Source organism: Triturus cristatus, chromosome 10, assembly GCF_964204655.1.
Source record: "Triturus cristatus chromosome 10, aTriCri1.1, whole genome shotgun sequence".
Classification (NCBI taxonomy): Eukaryota; Metazoa; Chordata; class Amphibia; order Caudata; family Salamandridae; genus Triturus; species Triturus cristatus.
In genome coordinates this window covers 382,898,328-382,918,057 of record NC_140593.1, presented here as the reverse complement: position 1 = coordinate 382,918,057, position 19,730 = coordinate 382,898,328, and the positions used below count along the sequence as shown (strand labels likewise).

At 45.4% G+C, this 19,730-nt stretch overlaps 2 protein-coding genes and 1 long non-coding RNA gene across 5 annotated transcripts in view; 1 reads left to right on the top strand and 2 right to left on the bottom strand.

Moving 5' to 3' along the window:
• The window catches only part of HOXA3 (homeobox A3), a 130,666-nt gene that overhangs the window by 96,396 nt on the left and 14,540 nt on the right, over positions 1-19,730 (bottom strand). The window lies entirely within an intron of this gene.
• On the bottom strand, positions 3-5,086 carry HOXA4 (homeobox A4). The gene is made up of 2 exons (XM_085631641.1): positions 4,123-5,086; positions 3-2,666 (listed from the first exon to the last, which is right to left on the bottom strand). The coding sequence occupies exons 1-2, from the start codon at positions 4,574-4,576 to the stop codon at positions 2,344-2,346; spliced, it is 777 nt and encodes a 258-aa protein (XP_085487767.1). The 5' UTR covers positions 4,577-5,086; the 3' UTR covers positions 3-2,343.
• LOC146789483 (uncharacterized) lies at positions 3,015-19,137 on the top strand. 2 transcript variants are annotated; one of them, XR_014970105.1, is made up of 3 exons: positions 3,015-3,152; positions 10,402-10,619; positions 18,478-19,137. It is a non-coding gene; the product is annotated as an uncharacterized LOC146789483 (long non-coding RNA). The 2 variants fall into 2 exon arrangements; XR_014970106.1 differs by having other exon boundaries at positions 10,402-10,736.

Here is a 19,730-nt window from a genome sequence, read left to right as displayed (position 1 = left end):
TTTCAAACAAGTAAATATTGAATTATGACATGAACTGCCGCTGGGAACTTTCTGCTATTGGCCTGAACACAATTTTAGTATTAATACTGACTTACAATCGTCGAAATTGCCTGTTTGGTAGGAAACAACTTGCTGATTGGATTGCACTAAAGTATGTTTTAATTACACATTAAAAAACTAGGTTATGAAATGGTTATATGATGTTAAATGCTCTTAATAGGAAAACAATTTAGATGTTTAAAAATAGCATTAAGAGGGGCGGAACACAATTAATTGTAAGCCCTAATGACGAGGGTTGAGTGGATGGGGGAAGTGCTCATCTAAAGTGAGGATTAACACGCGTGGTTCTAGGATGCTTAATTTAACTCCTAGGATGTGCCCAGCGCGGTACAGTGCCGACACGTTTGCCTTTCTTGAATTGTGCTGAATGAATACATCACGGGCCTATTTGTAAATGTCAGTGTAAGCACAACAAAAAAAGCACTTACAGCAATCAAAAGAGAGCAGCCGCACTTGGCGAGTTTTTAGAAGTGTTTTCCCAGTGAGAGTGTTTTGGAAGGGCAGATAATGAAAAGTTATCAGTTCAAGCTGGCAGACTACAGCATTAAAAAGTAAATACCCCCACCCTGCGGCGCTCGGCGCTGCTCTGCCTGGCCCTGCTTGCAGGCAGCAGGAATGCCATTCTAGAGATAGCCGTGTGCCATGCGTTCCAGGCGTGCCTGTTCAGCAGGCTGGCATCCCTCTTCCTACATATGTGGTTCAGTTTTGTACCCGGAACCCTGCCTGCCAGTTAGTTCATGGCAACATTTTTATAGGTGCAGGGCGTGAGAGTGGATTTGCACTTTTTTGTTCTGTGCAACACCAGTCTCTGAATTTGCACTTTACCAGTCTCTGAATTTGCACTTTTAATTCTGTTTAATACCAGTCTCTGAATAGCCTGCATTCCAGATATATCTTCTTACTCCAAGAAAGTAGCGTGTTGGGTGGCACTATTTGAAAGAGACCCGGCCTGCACGTCATGCACGTTGTAACTCACAGCAGGCCAGGTCACACCTTTTGTAACGTAATGAGCGCCACAGAAGGCAGCCACCGCTGCAGTCTTAATATAAGTTATAAATTCTGTAAGCATCTACCCCAAAAATGTGTATCCGAATAATATGTCAGAACATTAAAGCGTTATTGCAGACTATGCAGTTTAAAATATATATTTGCAAAACTTACCGTGAGTGGGCCCCAGAAGAGTTAACCACCCTAACTGAGATTGTTAACCTAAACCTTTCACTTCCGTAAACATAACCCTGGAGGTCAATATCCGAGCAATAATTCATCGTTAAAAAAAGTTATTTGTAAGCTATGTAGTTTAACAAGCACCCTTTGCACAATTTACCACCACTGGGCTCACAGACTGACAGTCACCCCGAAACTGCTAATCGAATCCCTTCACTTCCAGAAATGTAGATAGTTAGCTCTATGTACCCCTGAAATCAATCATTCTTTGCAAACTGTGCAGCTTAAAAAGCAGATTTTCACAAAAGAGCACAATCACTAAAGATATAGGCAAACATGTCGATTTTACCTTGGAAAGACAACAGTGAGGTCACCGGTGAGGTAGGCGTTCAGTTTTAAATTAGGAAGACATAAGGCTAGCATGGGTTATATTTTAGCTTTGACGACTTTAATGATTCAAAATAACATCATTCACGTTCATATTTTAACACAACACATTGCACGACACGGCCCACAAAATGCACGGGGGACACAAAAGTACTTCACAGACCAATTGCACGGTGCGCCACGTATGTTATGGAAGAAGCGCGACCCGACAGGTATTCAAATAACCGAAATACTGAGGAGGGATGCCCGCTGCCTATCACACACCTAGCACAGCTGGAACAGAAGGGCATTTATAGAACACACACACAAAAAGTGTACTTCCGCATTGAAAGAGAGGCTGTCTCGCGCCATCGACTGGTTCCAGGGGTAAAAGGTTTGCTTTGTCCTTTTACAAACCCTTCAGACACAGGCCTATTCCACTGAACCGCACACTGAGCAGTCATTTCAGAGTCCCTGCCCTGCTATTCTGCAAAATATGGCACTTTCCTTCAGGGCTTTGTACAAAATAGTCCTCTCTGCAAAGTCCTCCAGCAAGATCGCTTTGGAGAAGCACACGGGGGCAGCTGCATAAATAGAAAACGTCATACGGTCCAATATCTAAATAACCCTGGCAAATGTCCTCTTTGGGGGGATAAATAGATTCCCTATGCAAGACAAGTGTCTATGTATGTACACAATAGTTTGGTCCATCTATTCACACGAGGGAGGGCAGTTGGAAGAGGAAGGTGGTTAGAGGGCAGGGGAGCCTGGCGTCGGAGGCCCGTCGAGGTGCTGCTGGGGGTGTGCTTTGACCTGCAGGCCGGCCGAGGGCGGGTTGGCCGAGCGCATCTTGGTGTTGGGCAGCTTGTGGTCTTTCTTCCACTTCATGCGCCGGTTCTGGAACCAGATCTTGACCTGGCGCTCGGACAGGCAGAGCGCGTGCGCGATCTCGATGCGCCGGCGCCGGGTCAGGTACCGGTTGAAGTGGAACTCCTTCTCCAGCTCGAGGACTTGCTGGCGGGTGTAGGCGGTCCGGGACCTTTTGGGCTCTCCTCCGGTGTAGTTGGGGTTGACTGAACACACGAGGGGGAAAAAAAAAGAATTGAGAATATTATTATATTGAAAAGTGACACCTTGGTTGAAATAAGATAGACAAAAAAACAGGCTCACAAAGGAGTTTCGCAGGCCACCGAGTCAAGAGTTGGCTATAAACTATGCTGATGGGCATTTGCTTTCGAAAAGCTTCAAAGGGACATGGCCCCAGAGTCACTGGCACGGCGATTAAATTTATGGCCGTAGTAATTACGGCCTTTAACAGTTTGGGGGGGTCATAAATCTGCCAATAAGGAGGGCAACCAAAACAAAACAAAAAATCATGGCTTTTCTCACAGGGTTAAGAGGGCTCGGTTTGGGAACATCACATTTCTGAGGACTGCAGCTTGCAGGGGAGCCCTCATTTGAGCGACGTTGGGGCGTCGGGGGATATCGTTTTGGGGCGATCTATGAGCTGCCTCCAAACCCCCCAATAAGGTGACCCGGAAGATGAAAGCGCACCTCAGGTAAACTCGGGGTCACCGGCCCTTCCATCTGTGAGGATGCCTTTCCAGGGCCAAAGGGAAGCACCCCAGATTTTCACAGAGGGAGAGTTTGCGTGTAAGAGGGGGAGATGTCTGCCTTTGAAGGTACGAGAGCAAGGTTTGTAGGAGAGTCCAGGGAGATTTTTGTATCTCCCATTTTAAGAAGGGAGATTTTTTTCTGACTACACAAAGCCTATATTTTGTATACTTTGTGTGGGCAAAAAATAACCGAAGGAGACTGAAAGACACATGGCGGAGGGAAAGGGAATAGGGTGGCATTCCAGGGTGTATTCCATGAGGGGTGATTCCGAGAGGTCTGGGTGGCACGGCGAACGCTCGGCTGGATGAGACGTTCATTGTGGAAAGGGGACAGTGATAAGGAGAGAGGCGGGCGCACGACAGACAGCAGCCCGGGTGGGTGAGGGAGAGATTCCCCGGCTAGAGCAGGACAGACAGCCGCCCGGGTGGGTGAGCGAGAGGTGCCCCGCCGCAGCAGGCCATTTTGGGGCTCTTTGTGGGCTCACACGGGGAGTGAGACCAAGGGAGGTGGGGGACGCCAAGGTGAGCCTTTCCCAGGTCTTCGGCGTGCACGCTGCACATTGTCAGATGGAAGGAATAAAAACACACTGTTTCGGTGGGACAGACAGACGGTTGAGCAGTGGAGAGCTCGGGTATAGTGTGGGTGAGGGGGTGTTCTCGCCGTTCAGGGGGTGTAATCAGAGGGCACACCAGGGAGACAAAAAGGTGGTGGGGAGACACCAAGGTGAGCCCCCCTGCCACTGGCATGCCTGTGGAGGGTGCACTTTGCCACTAGTAGGTAAAAGTCGCCATTTATAGCCAGAAGAGACCCATGCAGTTAAGCCGTGGTGGGTGAGGGCACAGGGTGGGTGAGGGCGCGGGCACAGGGCGGGTGAGGGCGCGGGCTTAGCCTCCCGGCAGGGGTCCCACTTACCCGAGTTGACGTGCACTTTCTTCATCCAGGGGTACACCACGGGCTGCTCCTTGCCCTTGCAGTCGGGGAGCAGGCTGGGGTCGGGCAGGGCACAGGAGGGCTCGTGGGGCAGCAGGGGCTCACAGTGCTGCTGCAGGGGCTGGGGCAGGGGCTGCTGCTGCTTCCTGGGCGCCAGGAGGTGGCTCTGCTGCTGCTGCAGTAAGGCTGGGGGTGGCCGCGGCGCTTCTTCTTGCGGCGCCTGGTGGTGGCTTGGCCCATGCCGGTAGCCGTAGCCCTCCTCGGGGTAGGCGCGCTGCCGCGGGTACAGCGCCTCGGCCGGCGGAGGCTGGTAGCCGGGCTCCCGTTCGTAGTAGTCAGCGGGCGGCGGCAGGTATCCCCCCTGCGAGTACTCCTCGCACGGAGGGAACTTGGGCTCGATGTAGTTGGAGTTTATCAAAAAGGAACTCATGCTCATTAATTTGTTGAAGTGCAAAAAAACATTTACTAAATTTTTTTTCTCGCCTTGTCGTTTTTCTGTTCTCTGCAAGGCCCGCCCCCCTGGCTGTCAAGTGTACAAAGTTGGCGGAGCCACGTGACGTGCGCTGGCCAATGGAAGCAGAGGGCGCAGAACCCGGATGAGGAAGTGGAGGATGATGAATGTTGTGGGCTTCACCCAGCCCCGCAGATCTCTCCAGCTGCAGCCCCTCAGCCCCCCAATAACATGGGTGATAGCGTCCAAAAACAGGTCCATGGAGGCGAGAGATCTGAAGGGGAGAGACAAAAAGACACAAAGCAAACACAACGCTCAACAAACAACTGCCCTTGTCCAGAGGCGCACTCTCCTTGGACATGGAAAGCGAGTTTTCCCTTGTATGCTCGTTCGTGCTTGCTCATTGCAAACAGCGAGTTTGGTTAATGTATCCACATGTCCCATAATTGGATACAAACGTCAGTAAACAGGCCACACTGCTGGTGGCGCGACCCCATGATGACAGAGACGCCCTTTCCTTGGGTCCCAGTTCTCACTCTGCAAATTCCTCGTTCAGAGAGCGAAATTCTCACATTTAAACATGGAAACGCTTAAAGCCTTTGACAAAAATAAAGGTTTGACTTTAGACCCCGAAACTCAATGTTGTGTAATGTGGATCCCCATTATGTGTTGTTGGTCTGCCTTGTAGGTTTTAAGAGTCCCCCTATTTACACAACAGAAGACCCCCACACCATGCACAGCCTGAGGGTTCATATGTATGATGCGAGAGTCCCCCTTATTTGTCCAGGGGTCCCTCACTCACAGCCAGACTGTCCCTCATGTACAGAGTGGTCTCTTTACGCTCAGGAAGTCCCCCATTAAAACCCTGGAGGTCCCTGGTGAATATTCAGGGCGGCCCTCTTGTTATTCCACGAGTCCCCCATTAACACCCTGCAGGTCCCTGGTGTATATTTTGGGGGGCCCTCTTGTTGCAGGTCCCTGGTGTATATTTTAGGGGGCCCTCTTGTTACTCGACGAGTCCCTCATTACCGCCCCGCAGGTCCCTGGTATAGATTATGGGGGGGCACTCGTGTAACCCCACGAGTCCCTCATCCAGGGCCTGCAGGTGGCGCGTGTGTACTCCGGGAGTCCGCCATTGCTCCAGAGGCGGAGTTTACAGGCCAGGCCTTTCCTGCATGTCCCAGGAGTCCCCGTGTTACATACTGTGGGGTTCGCTCTCTGGGCCTGCAGGACTCTCGAGTATATTTACGGAGCCCCTCTATAAAATGAGAGCGGCCTTTTAAACAATGGGATGTACCAATCTCTAGTCGTAATATCGTGAATTTGCACGGCCCTCGCGCCTATGTACACACGTATTTCATTAACACAGCTAAAACCCCTCATTTCTGGTCTTATGGCGCCATCCCATTTCAAGTTCAGGCCGGACTGCTCAGGGTACAAGACAGGCCACCCCTGCATAGTGCCATCGCCCTGCACTTACACACTTTCGGCGCTTTCCTCTGGCGCAGGTTTTGTCGCAGACAGTCCTGCGGATTCAGCTGGCAGTCCGCCATTTCTACCTCAGTCCCGAGGGCTGCCCAAGGCACAGAAGAACTGACCGGCCCCAGAAACACACCCTTGACTATGAGGGCGTCGTGTGAAGTGTATTTAAGATGTACTGCTGTTAATTAGTGACTCGAACATCTCTATAGTATGAAAGAACTTGAGAACCTTGTTTCAGCAAAATCTTGTCCCTGCTTCAGAAGGCGCAGAATGTAGGGTAGGGTCTGATTGTCTGTGATAGGATATATACATAAAAATACCTACATAGCATTCCTTGGAGGGCCACCGGGCTATGAGGAAGACATTAGCCCGCGCGCTTATTTTACGCGAGAATTTGACGCCCCAGGTTGGCGGTTTGTGCGTAAAAAGGGCACGCAGACGCAAGCCTCGGCTACTAAGCAATTGTATCCGAAAATCCGAGGAAATGTCGAAAGATGGCCACTTGGAATGGCGGTATTCACCTATCTTTCTCTTACCTTTGCACCAGGGTCGCCTCCGATCACCCGTAGCGTTTCTTTCATGCCTGGTGCTATCTGTATTGATTCGTCGAGCCTGATCGGGCTGATGGGAAAGTCGCAAGAGATGTTTCATGTCGGAAACCCTGATTACACCTCTTCAAATCGAAAGAAACCTAATCAAAAAGTGCACCTGGAGGCAAACAAAAGCGTGAAAAAAAGGGTACTGCCCAGCAGTGAAAAAGTATGTGGTGTTCTCTGCGCCGAAGCTTCCCTCTATTTCCCCTCGATTGCATAGAGTCTGAAATGACTTCGACACATAGAATCTGTGTCGTTTTTAAAACTTGTGTAACGGCACATACTTTTCACTGAAGCACGAAGTGATATTTGCTCAAATTGCGCGTTTCGAATTGTCAAAGAGGACCTGCAAAGTCTTACTACGTGCATAATTTCCATTTTCAAGCATCGCCGATTATTTGCTAGAAGGGACATTAAACAGATATTCCAGCCAGGTGGTATTCGGCATACATCTTAATTTTTTCACGTTTAGCAGAAGTCCTCTTTCTTGCATGTACATGTTTTGTAGCAGCTCGTGTTCGAAGGGAGCAGTGTGTGTTTACAATTGTGTATACTGATATGTTTTGAAGTCCTTTTCCAAGGAGTAAGCAATGCATTGTTAAGTTTGTGTGTAATGTTTATGCACTGAACAATATGAATTCTTTAAATAGTCTGGACTCTGAATTCCGGATGAATGGACGAATGGATACAGGGCTCGGTGGGTTGGTGAGTAGTTGGGGGCTGAGTGTGTCCATGCCTGGTTTGGTGTATGGACAGAAAGACAGACAACTGAATGTCCGCGCATCTTTGTATTTAGTGGAAAGAATGAATGCACACACATGTGTCTCCTTTGCACTGCTCAAGGGAGATGCCCACCTTTACTTCCATTTGTGGAGAGAATTTGCAATTCACATTTTTAAAGAAGTGTCATTGGCTACTGCGCATATGCTCTAGGGACATATATGTATTCGCTGAGTAGAACATTTTATAGGACGTCTCTAGTGATGCACAGAAGGGTTTACGAGAATACATTCACACCACTTTTCTACATCTCCCTTCCTCTTTCACACACGTGTCCGTGTTCACAGGCACTGCACTACTATAACGTTTGTGTGACGCCCACGGTTGACAGTTACTTATAGCAGTTTAATTTGCGCATAATATGCCACACAAACTCTTTTACAGAGGCATTCTTTCCAAAAGATGTACAAAGTCGCTTTTTATGTAGTCGTGCTTCTGCTAAGACGTGTGCTGCTGCCCCTGCGTGCGTTCGAGTGTTTGCGCGTGTGGGTATGTGCTTGTGTGTTGGTGTGACCGTGTGCGCGCGCCTGTGGCCTGTGATTTGCCTGTGGTTGCCTTATCATAAACACGGACCGCGCACGGAGCCCCGCGCGCCGCTCCCACACAGACATTGCACAGCAAGATTTATGGCTTATCTAAGTTACAATAAACACAGACCTACCGTTTCTGACTCTCTCCGTCCTCTGCATGCAAACACTAACACGAAAAACTTTACTCAGCCAAACATGTAAGCCACACTGCTGTGCACAAAACTTCGCCACAAAAGAGTTGTGAATCGATTAAAGGAAGCCGGCAGAGGGGCGTTTTATACTGAGGTCGCACTGAAGCCGAAACCGCAAGAACCCACATTTAATGGAATAAATAAATAAATGCGTTCCTTAGTGGAAACCGCACAACCCAGGGCCATGGGTGAAATCCACACTCTGGAAAAGGTGCCGCTTTCCCTACTCATGTTTAAAGGGGGTCGTTTTTTATGCACTTCGCTCGTGAGGCTCGAAGCACAGATGGAGGGGAAAAGACAGAACGATGCGCGGGGCCTCTCGCCCGAGACTGATGCGAGCTCCTTTGAATATATTTGAAAGTATTTTCTCTCTTGAATGCCCCCTGTCCGGGGCTGAGGGGTGACCGCGCAGTGACACCGTGTGCGATCTCTTTCTTATTAATCTTGCGCCCTGACAGTCTTTGTTAAATAACAAGGCGTGCCCTTCACCGGGCGACATTTTCATATTTGTTAGACACGGTGACCTGCGGTTCACCTCAGCCTTGGACTTACATTTTTTTTTTTACCTCCCCGCCTTCGGCGGGCTGCACAGTGTCTTTTAGGCAGCGGGGTGCTGGGCCAGACCACTTATGCCTTGGAGGAAAAATAGTGTGGACATGTTATTTTCTCGAGTCTATCAACTATGTTTCCTATTTGTTATTTTTACATCCAGGCCTGTGAGGCCCACACAAAATGCAGCGCGCGTTCACTATATTAGTGCAGGGAAAGATTGTTCAAAAGTACATAGAAATATTCGAAGTTAGTTGTAAAAAAAAAAACAAGCTCTTGTCTCTGCTGGACCCAGAGGAAGGAAGGCTTTACTACACACATACCTATGTGGAATTCTAATGCCATCTCTCTTAATCCTTTTCATGCACGCTCATACAGCTTAGAAGCAAGTTTGTTGTTATAAGCACATTTACATTAAAGTAAACAATCTAACAATACAGTGTAGCAGCACTGTTTCACTAGTCCTATGCCACGCATCTAAAAAGTATGTCATGAGATTAAACTTTTTTTGGGCTTGTAAATGAGATATTGTTCACACTGAATTAATGTTTATTGGGGTGGGAGGTGAGGGTAGGCGATTCAAAACGTGTGGTATTGCTGTATCAAGGTAGGTTCACTTACTATGCGGTAAATTGTGGGTTTTCTATGCTACTGTCACAGGGTTTCTGCAATAGAAGCAGTTCAAAGGCCATTAATGTGTATTCTGCTATAGAATGTCACTTTCATGTGTATGTGTATGTGACTTTCATGTGTATTATACGGGTGTTTGCAGCAGATATCATTAACACATTCCACATCATATTCTAATGTTCTACATGTGAATAAATAATGCGTGAAATACGTGCATCCAGTGTTTATGTTCACTCAGGTTATTTCCACTATAAGAGAAATACTTGTATTTTTCTGTCAATCTGTTGACCTTACTTTCACCAAGCTACTTTTACATTACAGGTGGAAGAAACTTGTGTTAATGCATTATTGTATTTAAACGCATTTTTGTATGCATTGTCTACACATTAATAGTTTAATACTGGCTTTTTTGCATCATCAATTACTAAACTAAATGTTTAGGTCTCTTACACATTACTGGAAAACATGACACAATCAGACAACGCTGAAGTGTATAGGTCTCTTAGACGACGTTGAAAAGTGTGGTTCTGTTACAACATGTTGAAACGTATAAGTGGGATCCTTCATGCTGTACTGTATAGGTTTATGACATGTTAACATATATGGATTTGTTACACAAACATGAAATTGATTGCTCTGTTACACTATGTCGCAATATTTATCACCACTAAACAATATTCAAAGTCCTGTTAAATAAGGCAGAATGTATGGTAATGTTGCAACATGCAGAAATGTATAGGGCCATCATACGCTGATGAAATGTATAGGGCTGATACCCAATACTGAAATTGAATTGTACATAAGGCTTCTCTCAGTACCCAACATATCAATCTGTAAAGTGGTGAAATGTATAGTTTTGGAACAGTCTTGAAATGCATAGATGTGGTATACATTGATAAAAAAAATGTAGGTCCTGTTACAATGCTGACATGTTTAGGCCATTTGCACAATGGTGAAATGTGTACCTAACATAAGATCTGCATTATTTTTCAACTAAAGCGGTCTGTATGTCTGATGATACGAGTAAGGTGCGTGTTTTGTGTTTTTGTTTTCAGATTGCAGACACATTGTGAACCCATCGCATCCTTCAGGAGTCCAGGTCCAGGTGTTCTCAGTGCTTTGAAGAAGACTGCCCTGGACAGAAGTGCAAGAAAAGGGTTGGAGGAAAACCCGTCCTAAAATGGAAATGATGGATTCACATCTGAACATAATAACATGACCCCGAGTCAGAAAATGTATCCTTCCTTTTCATGCCTCTGAATTCCCAGCCCGGGTATATTTTCAACCTGTGTGTGTAAGGGATCAGATGATAACTGCATCCTGTTTGACATTTGTTCTTCCGGGTCACTGTGTTGGTGCTTGTTCCATTATCACAGGCATCATAAGAACGGTACTAAAACATCACCCTTTAAATGTTAGGCCAGGCAGCGGAAGTGCGCTCTGAAAGGATGGGAAGTCTGCAAGCTTTTAAAAGCAATACAGTAACCCTCTCCTAAACTTATAAGGAGTAAGTGGTCTGTAATTAGAGGTACAAATGATTGCTTACACCCATGGGTAAATATCGCCATGCTTACATAGGATAAAAGGGCAGGTCATGTTCCTTGGTTGTTGTTTTAAAAATTACATATATAAATACATAATTACAATGTGGAAACCACAGTGTCTGTCTGTGTAAATAAATGCATATGTATGCATCTATATAAACCTACACCGGTGTAGGCAAATGCACGGCAATCTGTAAATCTATATGCTTGCATGTAGGTACGTGTGGGTATATCTCTTCATACACCCACATACTTATATACATAAGCAAATGGTATTACAAGCATACATAAAAACATACGTAGGTGCGTGCTTACGTAAACACATGCGTGGATGTGCACTTAGGTCTATGTGTACCTGGTTTATCTTTCAAACTTCACGTGTCCCTACATACACACAGACATCGTGCACTAATACGTATTCATATGTGGGTTGCTTCAACCAGGGCCAGACATCAGTGGTACATGCAAGAATACATACATGCGTGCACACGGTCTACGTGTGTCCGTCTGCCTCATCTGGACAGCCATGCCCAACGGGGTGCCATCAGTACGTGTGAAATGAAATTGCACTGCTGTGTCCCCTGAAAAGTGGCCCCTTTCTCTCCCTCGTCAGAGTAATTGGGGTCACCCATCAGCGAGGGTTCACCCAGAGTCCATGCCCCGATCCACGTTTAACTCAAAGCCATTTTATCTTTTGTCCTGATAGGCAAGATCTCGCCCTAACATTGACATCAAACCCTTGTCTGGCAGATGACGGAGCGCGCGCTGCTCACCGTAAACTCTTGACCCCCAACTTTCTGACCTGCAGCACCAACATACACAAACGCGCCCCCTCTCCTGTTAGCAGGAAGGCTGTTTGGACGAAGCCGCACCTTCAAAACAAGCATTGGCGTTTTTTCTTTGATCTAAGACATCATACGTGCAACAAACGCCCCACCCTTGCGTTTACGTGTGAAACCTTGGGGTACGTTTGAATGCACGGACATGAGCTAACATGAAACTCCGAGATAATACATTTAATATTGCACTATATTCCAAAAGGGCTTCGCGGTGCGTGTTAGGTCGTCGTGCAGCTGTTTGCGGGTCTGTTTCTTGGCTCGGCTGTGAACTTGGTCTGAAGCGAGCTCTGCTGGCGACTGCCGGGCCTGCAGATAGATTGATCGCCCCCGCATTGACTTAACCTGGCAGTGAACTGCGCGCGCCGTCATTTGTTACCGCCTGACAGTTTCACCCCGAGCGAGGGCTGCTTCACCAAACTGCAATAATGGACCAATAACCTTCATACCAAATATTATTATTGATGAAGCAGGGACGAGCGAGCGCGCGCGGGAGGGGGGGCGAGGCTAATTTGAATCTTGGCAATTTGGTGTCCAAGTAAAAAACAAAAAAAAAGAAGTCATGTTTTAACTACTGGGTCAGAAATGTTGTGTGTGAATAAGGCCGAGTCCGATATCAGTGGGGAATTCAATATGTTCGTGCTCGCGCATTTAAAAAAGTCAGTTCACTAAAAAACCCAAAAAATAAACACACAAACAAAATGGCAAAACGAGCACTTTCCGACTCTGGAAATATTCCTTCCCCTTTTCTGTCCCTTTTTAATGAATACAAAATATACAGCTATCTATTTATCGATTAAATGCAAAATCGATATAAAATAACTCGATTATCGCTTGGTGTCTCTTTGACCATAATGCCTTGTTTTACAGCACTCTTGTTTTACTAAAGATAAAACTGAGTGTTTGCTTAAAAAGCAAGGTTTCTGAAAGAAAATGTAACTTTATGTGCCCCCCGTCGCCATGACTGGTCCATTTTAAACTAGAAAAACAGAATTGCGGTACCAGTTGTGCCTCAACGTAAAATAAGAACTCGATGAAACTACCTCAATCCGCGTAAACTACAAAAGTCGTAAATTAGTGGACGTTAATAAGAACTCCGTAACAATACTAATTTTAAGAATCGAACATTGTGCTTTCCAGAGCTTGTTTGCTTCTTCCCATATTTAGGGTTGAGACTTAATTCAAATTATTACTTGAAGGAGCGGACTGGGGTGAGTTAGTGAAAAACGAACTCTCAAAGCTGCGAGATGTTCCCATATTCAATATGTTTTGCAGGAAAGTCTGCAGGATTTATAGCGGTTTAAATAAAACACACAAGCAAAAACTGTTGCGGCACGTTATCTGACAAAGCTTAGCTCTAGGTGTGGTCAAGACCTTGTGACACTTGCTAAATGTAAACGGATTTATTTATTTTTTTGGTGAAATCGGATTTAGCAGCTGAACACGTTTAGGAAAGGTGCCCACTTTTTACCTATCACTATTAAGGCGCTGCACTGTATTTGTTAGTGCCTAGGTAGGCATAAAGATGCTCTAAGACTAACTTCCTGCTCCACACTCCCGTCACAAACCACAAAAACCACAGTGAGATGCATTTCACAACTGACCATAAGATTATTTGTTTATCGTATTGTGGCGACCTGCTCGTAAAGATTTCTAGTTCCTGAAAGCTGTGGTTTAAACTTTTTGAAAATTCTTAACACTTACTTCTCAATACCTTGGATGGTAACTTTCTAGACTGTGTCTGGTTGAGGTCTCCAGAAACCGACACGCCTAATGTTTGTGGTGCACTCTGACAACACCTGTGGCTGTGAAGTCACCACAATGTTATGACACTTCACTACTTCCCGAAGAAGCCAAAACGCAGAGTGGCTTCTGTGTGGCAAAATACAACATGTGGTGCATTCTTCATTTCTATAGCACACTGAGGACTCTTCACTACATCTTTGCGGCACTATAACACTTTGTGTACTCTGCATAAAGCACAAATAAAACACGGCAGGTGCCTTATTTTTAAAGCAAGGCGTCTTGTTATACTACATAGGTGCGCACAAAGGATGTATTACACAATGTCTATAGCACATGGTGTATTCTGCTTTTTATGATCTCTTTAGCAGACACTGAATGATGCGCTCAATTTCTGTACCACATAATATTTTCCGCATTATTCTGAAATATGGTGTTACAGATGGCGTATTCTGCACTCGTTCGAGGGTTATAATCTACATTTATTGAACAATGGTGTGTCCTCTCTCTGTTTCGAGAATGAATGGCACCTTCTGTGTGAAATGTCCATAGCACACGGGTACTGGTGTGTGTTACGGGTCAATGGCGCATTCGCCGCTATATGATGGTCCGCTCACCGGCATCTGTGCTATGTGTTTACAGAGCACGGCGTTTCAGCTCTGTATTTCTGCAATGGGGCATTCTGCGCTCTGTAAAAGGGGGTTCTGAACTATCCTGCTCAAATGACGTGTCTCGTGCGGTGTTACTATAAAAACACTGCATAGTCTTCACTACCCTATGTTTTTATAATCAGGACCGAATGCACTATATTGCTGGTCCCAATGGCGTTTGGTCAACGCTCCACAAAATGGCGCCTTACACTACGCTTCTGTAAGACACTGCCTTCTGAAATGTCTGACTACAACCTAAGAAGTATTTTCACTATCTTACATTAACACAAGGTGTGTGCTGCAGGTTATTATACAAAAGGCCTTTTACGCGCCAATCATGTTCCACATGACGTGTTATATGCTGCATGGCAACAGCATGACTCGCAAGCACAGTGGGTCTTCGTACCGGAACACACGTCACTTTAAAACACCGTCTGCTATTGTACTGCTTGCGGGCGTTCCATTTTAAAAAAGTCTGCACTGGTGCAGCAGAGTGCATTTGACTATATTATTTTACACGATGGTCTGAGGGTTTACTGGTGTTTCAATAAAAACAGGGTTCAGTCTGTAGGGTACTGTCGGGACAGAGAGCATTTGGATATATTATAAGAAAGTCCGATGTTGTACTGGTATCCCAGTGCGACAGGGTGTCGTCTGCACTGCTTTAATGAGACAACGTGTAAAACAGGGTGTAGTCTGCACTGCACTAGTGCAGCTGACTATATTTTATACCATGGTCTGCTGGTTTACTGGTATTTCAGTAAAAACAGGGGGCAGTCTGCACTGCACTAGTTAACACAGTGCATTATGACTATTATTTTACACGATGGTCTGCTGCTGTGCTGGTATTCCATTAAAAGCAGGGTGCAGTCTGTAGTGTACTGGTGTGACAGGGAGCATTTGGCTGTATTATTTTATACGATGGTCTGATGTTGTACTATGTATTCCAGTACAAGAGGCTGTAGTTTGCACAGCTTCAACGAGAGAACGTGTATAAACAGGGTGTAGTCTGCACTAATATTACTTAGTGCATTTGACTGAATTATTTTACACGATGGTCTGCTGCTGTGTCTTGGTATTCCAGTAAAAGCAGGGTGCAGTCTGTAGTGGAGTAGTGTGACAGGGAGCATTTCGCTATATTATTTTATACGATGAACTGCTGTTGTATGGGTATTCCGATAAAACAGGGCATAGTTTGTACAACACTATTGTGCCAGAGTGCATCTAACTATACGATTTTACACGATGGTTTGCTGTTGTTCTACTGGTATTCCTGTAAGGCAGGGTGGAGCTAGTTGTGTGCCAGTCTGACAGAGTGCATACCACTATATTATTTTATACGATGGTCTGCTGCTGTACTGGTATTCCTGTAAAAACAGGATGTGTCTGTTGTGTACTAGTGTGACAGAAGGCATTTAACTACATTGTTTTATACGATGGTGTGCTGCTGTGCTGGTATTCCTGAGGAAACAGGATGTGTCTGTTGTGTACTAGTGTGACAGAGTGCATTTAACTATATGGTTTTATACGATGGTGTGCTGCTGTGCTGATATTTTTATAAAAACAGTGTGTAATCAGTTGTGTACTGGTGTAACAGAGTGTATTTAACTATATGGTTTCATATGATGGTGTGCTGCTGTACTGATATTTTTATAAAAACAGTGTGTAATCAGTTGTGTACTGGTGTGACAGAGTGCATTTAACTACATGGTTGTATACGATGGTGTGCTGCTGTACTGGTATTCCTGTAGAAACAGTGAGTGTCTGTTGTGTACCGGTGTGACAGAGTGCATTTAACTACATGGTTGTATACGATGGTCTGCTGCTGTAATGGTATTCCTGTAGAAACAGTGAGTGTCTGTTGTGTACCGGTGTGACAGAGTGCATTTAACTGCATGGTTTTATACGATGGTGTGCTGCTGTACTGGTATTCCTGTAGAAACAGGGAGTGTCTGTTGTGTACAGGTGTGACACAGTGCATTTAATTGCATGGTTTTAAAAGATGGTGTGCTGCTGTACTGGTATTCCTGTAGAAACAGGGAGTGTCTGTTCTGTACTGGTGTGACAGAGTGCATTTAACTGCATGGTTTTAAAAGATGGTGTGCTGCTGTACTGGTATTCCTGTAGAAACAGGGAGTGTCTGCTGTGTACTGGTGTGACAGAGTGCATTTAACTGCATGGTTTTAAAAGATGGTGTGATGCTGTACTGGTATTCCTGTAAAAACAGGGAGTGTCTGTTGTGTACTGGTGTGACAGAGTGCATTTGACTGCATGGTTTTATACGATGGTCTGCTGCTGTACTGGTATTCCTGTGGAAACAGGAAGTGTCTGTTGTGTACTGGTGTGACCGAGTGCATTTAACTGCATGGTTTTAAAAGATGGTGTGCTGCTGTACTGGTATTCCTGTAAAACAGGGTGTCTCTGTTGTGTACTGGTGTGACAGAGTGTATTTAACTGCATGGTTTTATACGATGGTGTGCTGCTGTACTGGTATTCCTGTGGAAACAGGAAGTGTCTGTTGTGTACTAGCGTGACAGAGTGCATTTAACTGCATGGTTTTATACGATGGTCTGCTGCTGTACTGGTATTCCTGTAGAAACAGGTCTGTTGTGTACTGGTATGACAGAGTGCATTTAACTGCATGGTTTTATACGATGGTCTGCTGCTGTACTGGTATTCCTGTGGAAACAGGAAGTGTCTGTTGTGTACTGGTGTGACAGAGTGCATTCAACTGCATGGTTTTATACGATGGTCTGCTGCTGTACGGGTATTCCTGTTGAAACAGGGAGTGTCTGTTGTGTACTGGTGTGACAGACTGCATTTAACTGCATGGTTTTATACGATGGTCTGCTGCTGTACAGGTATTCCTGTAGAAACAGGAAGTGTCTGTTGTGTACTGGTGTGACAGAGTGCATTTAACTGCATGGTTTTATACGATGGTCTGCTGCTGTACTGGTATTCCTATAGAAACAGGTCTGTTGTGTACTGGTGTGACAGAGTGCATTTAACTGCATGGTTTTATACGATGGTGTGCTGCTGTACTGGTATTCCTGTGGAAACAGGAAGTGTCTGTTGTGTACTAGTGTGACAGAGTGCATTTAACTGCATGGTTTTATACGATGGTGTGCTGCTGTACTGGTATTCCTGTAGAAACAGGGAGTGTCTGTTGTGTACTGGTGTGACAGAGTGCATTTAACTGCATGGTTTTATACGATGGTCTGCTGCTGTACTGGTATTCCTGTGGAAACAGGAAGTGTCTGTTGTGTACTGGTGTGACAGACTGCATTTAACTGCATGGTTTTATACGATGGTCTGCTGCTGTACTGGTATTCCTGTGGAAACAGGAAGTGTCTGTTGTGTACTGGTGTGACAGACTGTATTTAACTGCATGGTTTTATACGATGGTCTGCTGCTGTACTGGTATTCCTGTAGAAACAGGTCTGTTGTGTACTGGTGTGACAGACTGTATTTAACTGCATGGTTTTATACGATGGTCTGCTGCTGTACTGGTATTCCTGTAGAAACAGGTCTGTTGTGTACTGGTGTGACAGAGTGCATTTAACTGCATGGTTTTATACGATGGTCTGCTGCTGTACTGGTATTCCTGTAGAAACAGGTCTGTTGTGTACTGGTGTGACAGAGTGCTTTAACTGCATGGTTTTATACGATGGTCTGCTGCTGTACTGGTATTCCTGTGGAAACAGGAAGTGTCTGTTGTGTACTAGTGTGACAGACTGCATTTAACTGCATGGTTTTATACGATGGTCTGCTGCTGTACTGGTATTCCTGTAGAAACAGGAAGTGTCTGTTGTGTACTGGTGTGACAGAGTGCATTTAACTGCATGGTTTTAAAAGATGGTGTGCTGCTGTACTGGTATTCCTGTAGAAACAGGGAGTGTCTGTTGTGTACTAGTGTGACAGAGTGCATTTGATTGAATTGCTTTAAAGGATAATTTGATGTTTTTCTGGTATTCCAGGAAAATCCTAAAGTAGTCCGCAATGTCCCACCGTGACAGAACGTAGCATACAATGCCAAAACACACACGGTGCATTTTTCATTCTATCATCACAACATACGAAGGTGCTCTACAGTGATACTATAACACAAAAGGTGTGCCCAGCATTATATCACTTTAATACATTGTGTATTCTTTCTCAAATATACACATCTGGAAGGGATACGGCCACTATGCGCAGTACGCGGTGTTTAATGTGCGATTTGAAAATCTGTGCTTCGCCACAATCAAAAGGGACGTGTGCTCTCTTGTGTTACTGTAACAACTGGCGCATTCTTCCCTGCACGCCACTGTCTAATTGTGTAAGCCTTTCTCTTTCTGACGTCATGATTTCTATTCTAGGGGTCAAGAGCGAAGCTGGGTCTCAAAGGACAGTCTGAAATTCAACGTTTGGACATTGAATGTGCGTGTTTGCAGCCCTGGTTGCAATTTCTACAGTGCCTAGAAGCCGCCAGAAGGATGCATGCTGACGCTGCGCAACACAACTACCATAAATGAATGAATAAATAAAGCTGCTTAGAAGCTACAACCCGGATAACCAACAAACTACATAAAGTGTAAATAAATACAGATGCCATTATCCATAAATGTGCAAACAGTTGGGGACTGTATAAACCGGTTTAATGCACAGAAGCATACATCGATTCAATACGCCCAAGGTCCTGCTAGCAAAAACGGGCATGACATCATTTATACTGCAATGTGCAAAAGTAAAAATAAAATCTATATAATAAAAGCATTCCACGTTATGGACTAACTACACCTTAGGGGTGCCACGCCACTTTCGGGTGTTCTTTGTGGATTGTGGGCTAAACGTCCGGGGAAACGGCCTAAGAATGTTGCAAAGTTTTGCAGATGACCACACAGAATATATATCAGTTTATACGTTCAATGCATTAATCCATAATATGTAGTTTTGTCACTAGGACACACTCCAGAATGTCTGCTTTAAAATGAAATGTAAATACTGTGTTGCTAAAACTATGCACAATAATGTATGTGTTTTGGGACAATGTAAGTGTTTATAATAAAACTAAATTATACAATATACTGATTATATAAAGCCCTCGTACCTGCAGTGAATGGGAACAAGGTGTGGCTTTTTGGGCCTAGTGTGTATGCGTGCTTTAATGCAAGTTTCACCTTTTATGCATGTAAATATGTAGCCAGGGGTCCACGTAAAACGTGCAATTTTATTTTAGGGACTTTTGAGTCTACACCACTGCTGGCACTGAATGTTCTTGTTAGAACCCCTGACCACAGGGTTCTCACTCTCAGCCTGCGGGTACTCACTCTAGGCCTCAGGGTTCTCACTCCAGGCCTGCGGGTACTCACTCCAGGCCTGCGGGTACTCACTCCAGACGTCGGCATCCTCTCACTGAACCCTCGCAGCCTCACCCCGCAGCCCTTGGGCCCCACTTCCAGGAGGGAGCTCGCGGGGCCTCGGCAGGTCTCATATAAATACGAAATCAGAGTCTCTCATTCAGGTGACCTCTGCAGAAGGCGATGGAGTGAACCACAGCAGTCATTCACATCTGCAAGCACGTGTAACTGACAAGCTAAAACCAGGACCATTTAACCTGTGGCATACTCGC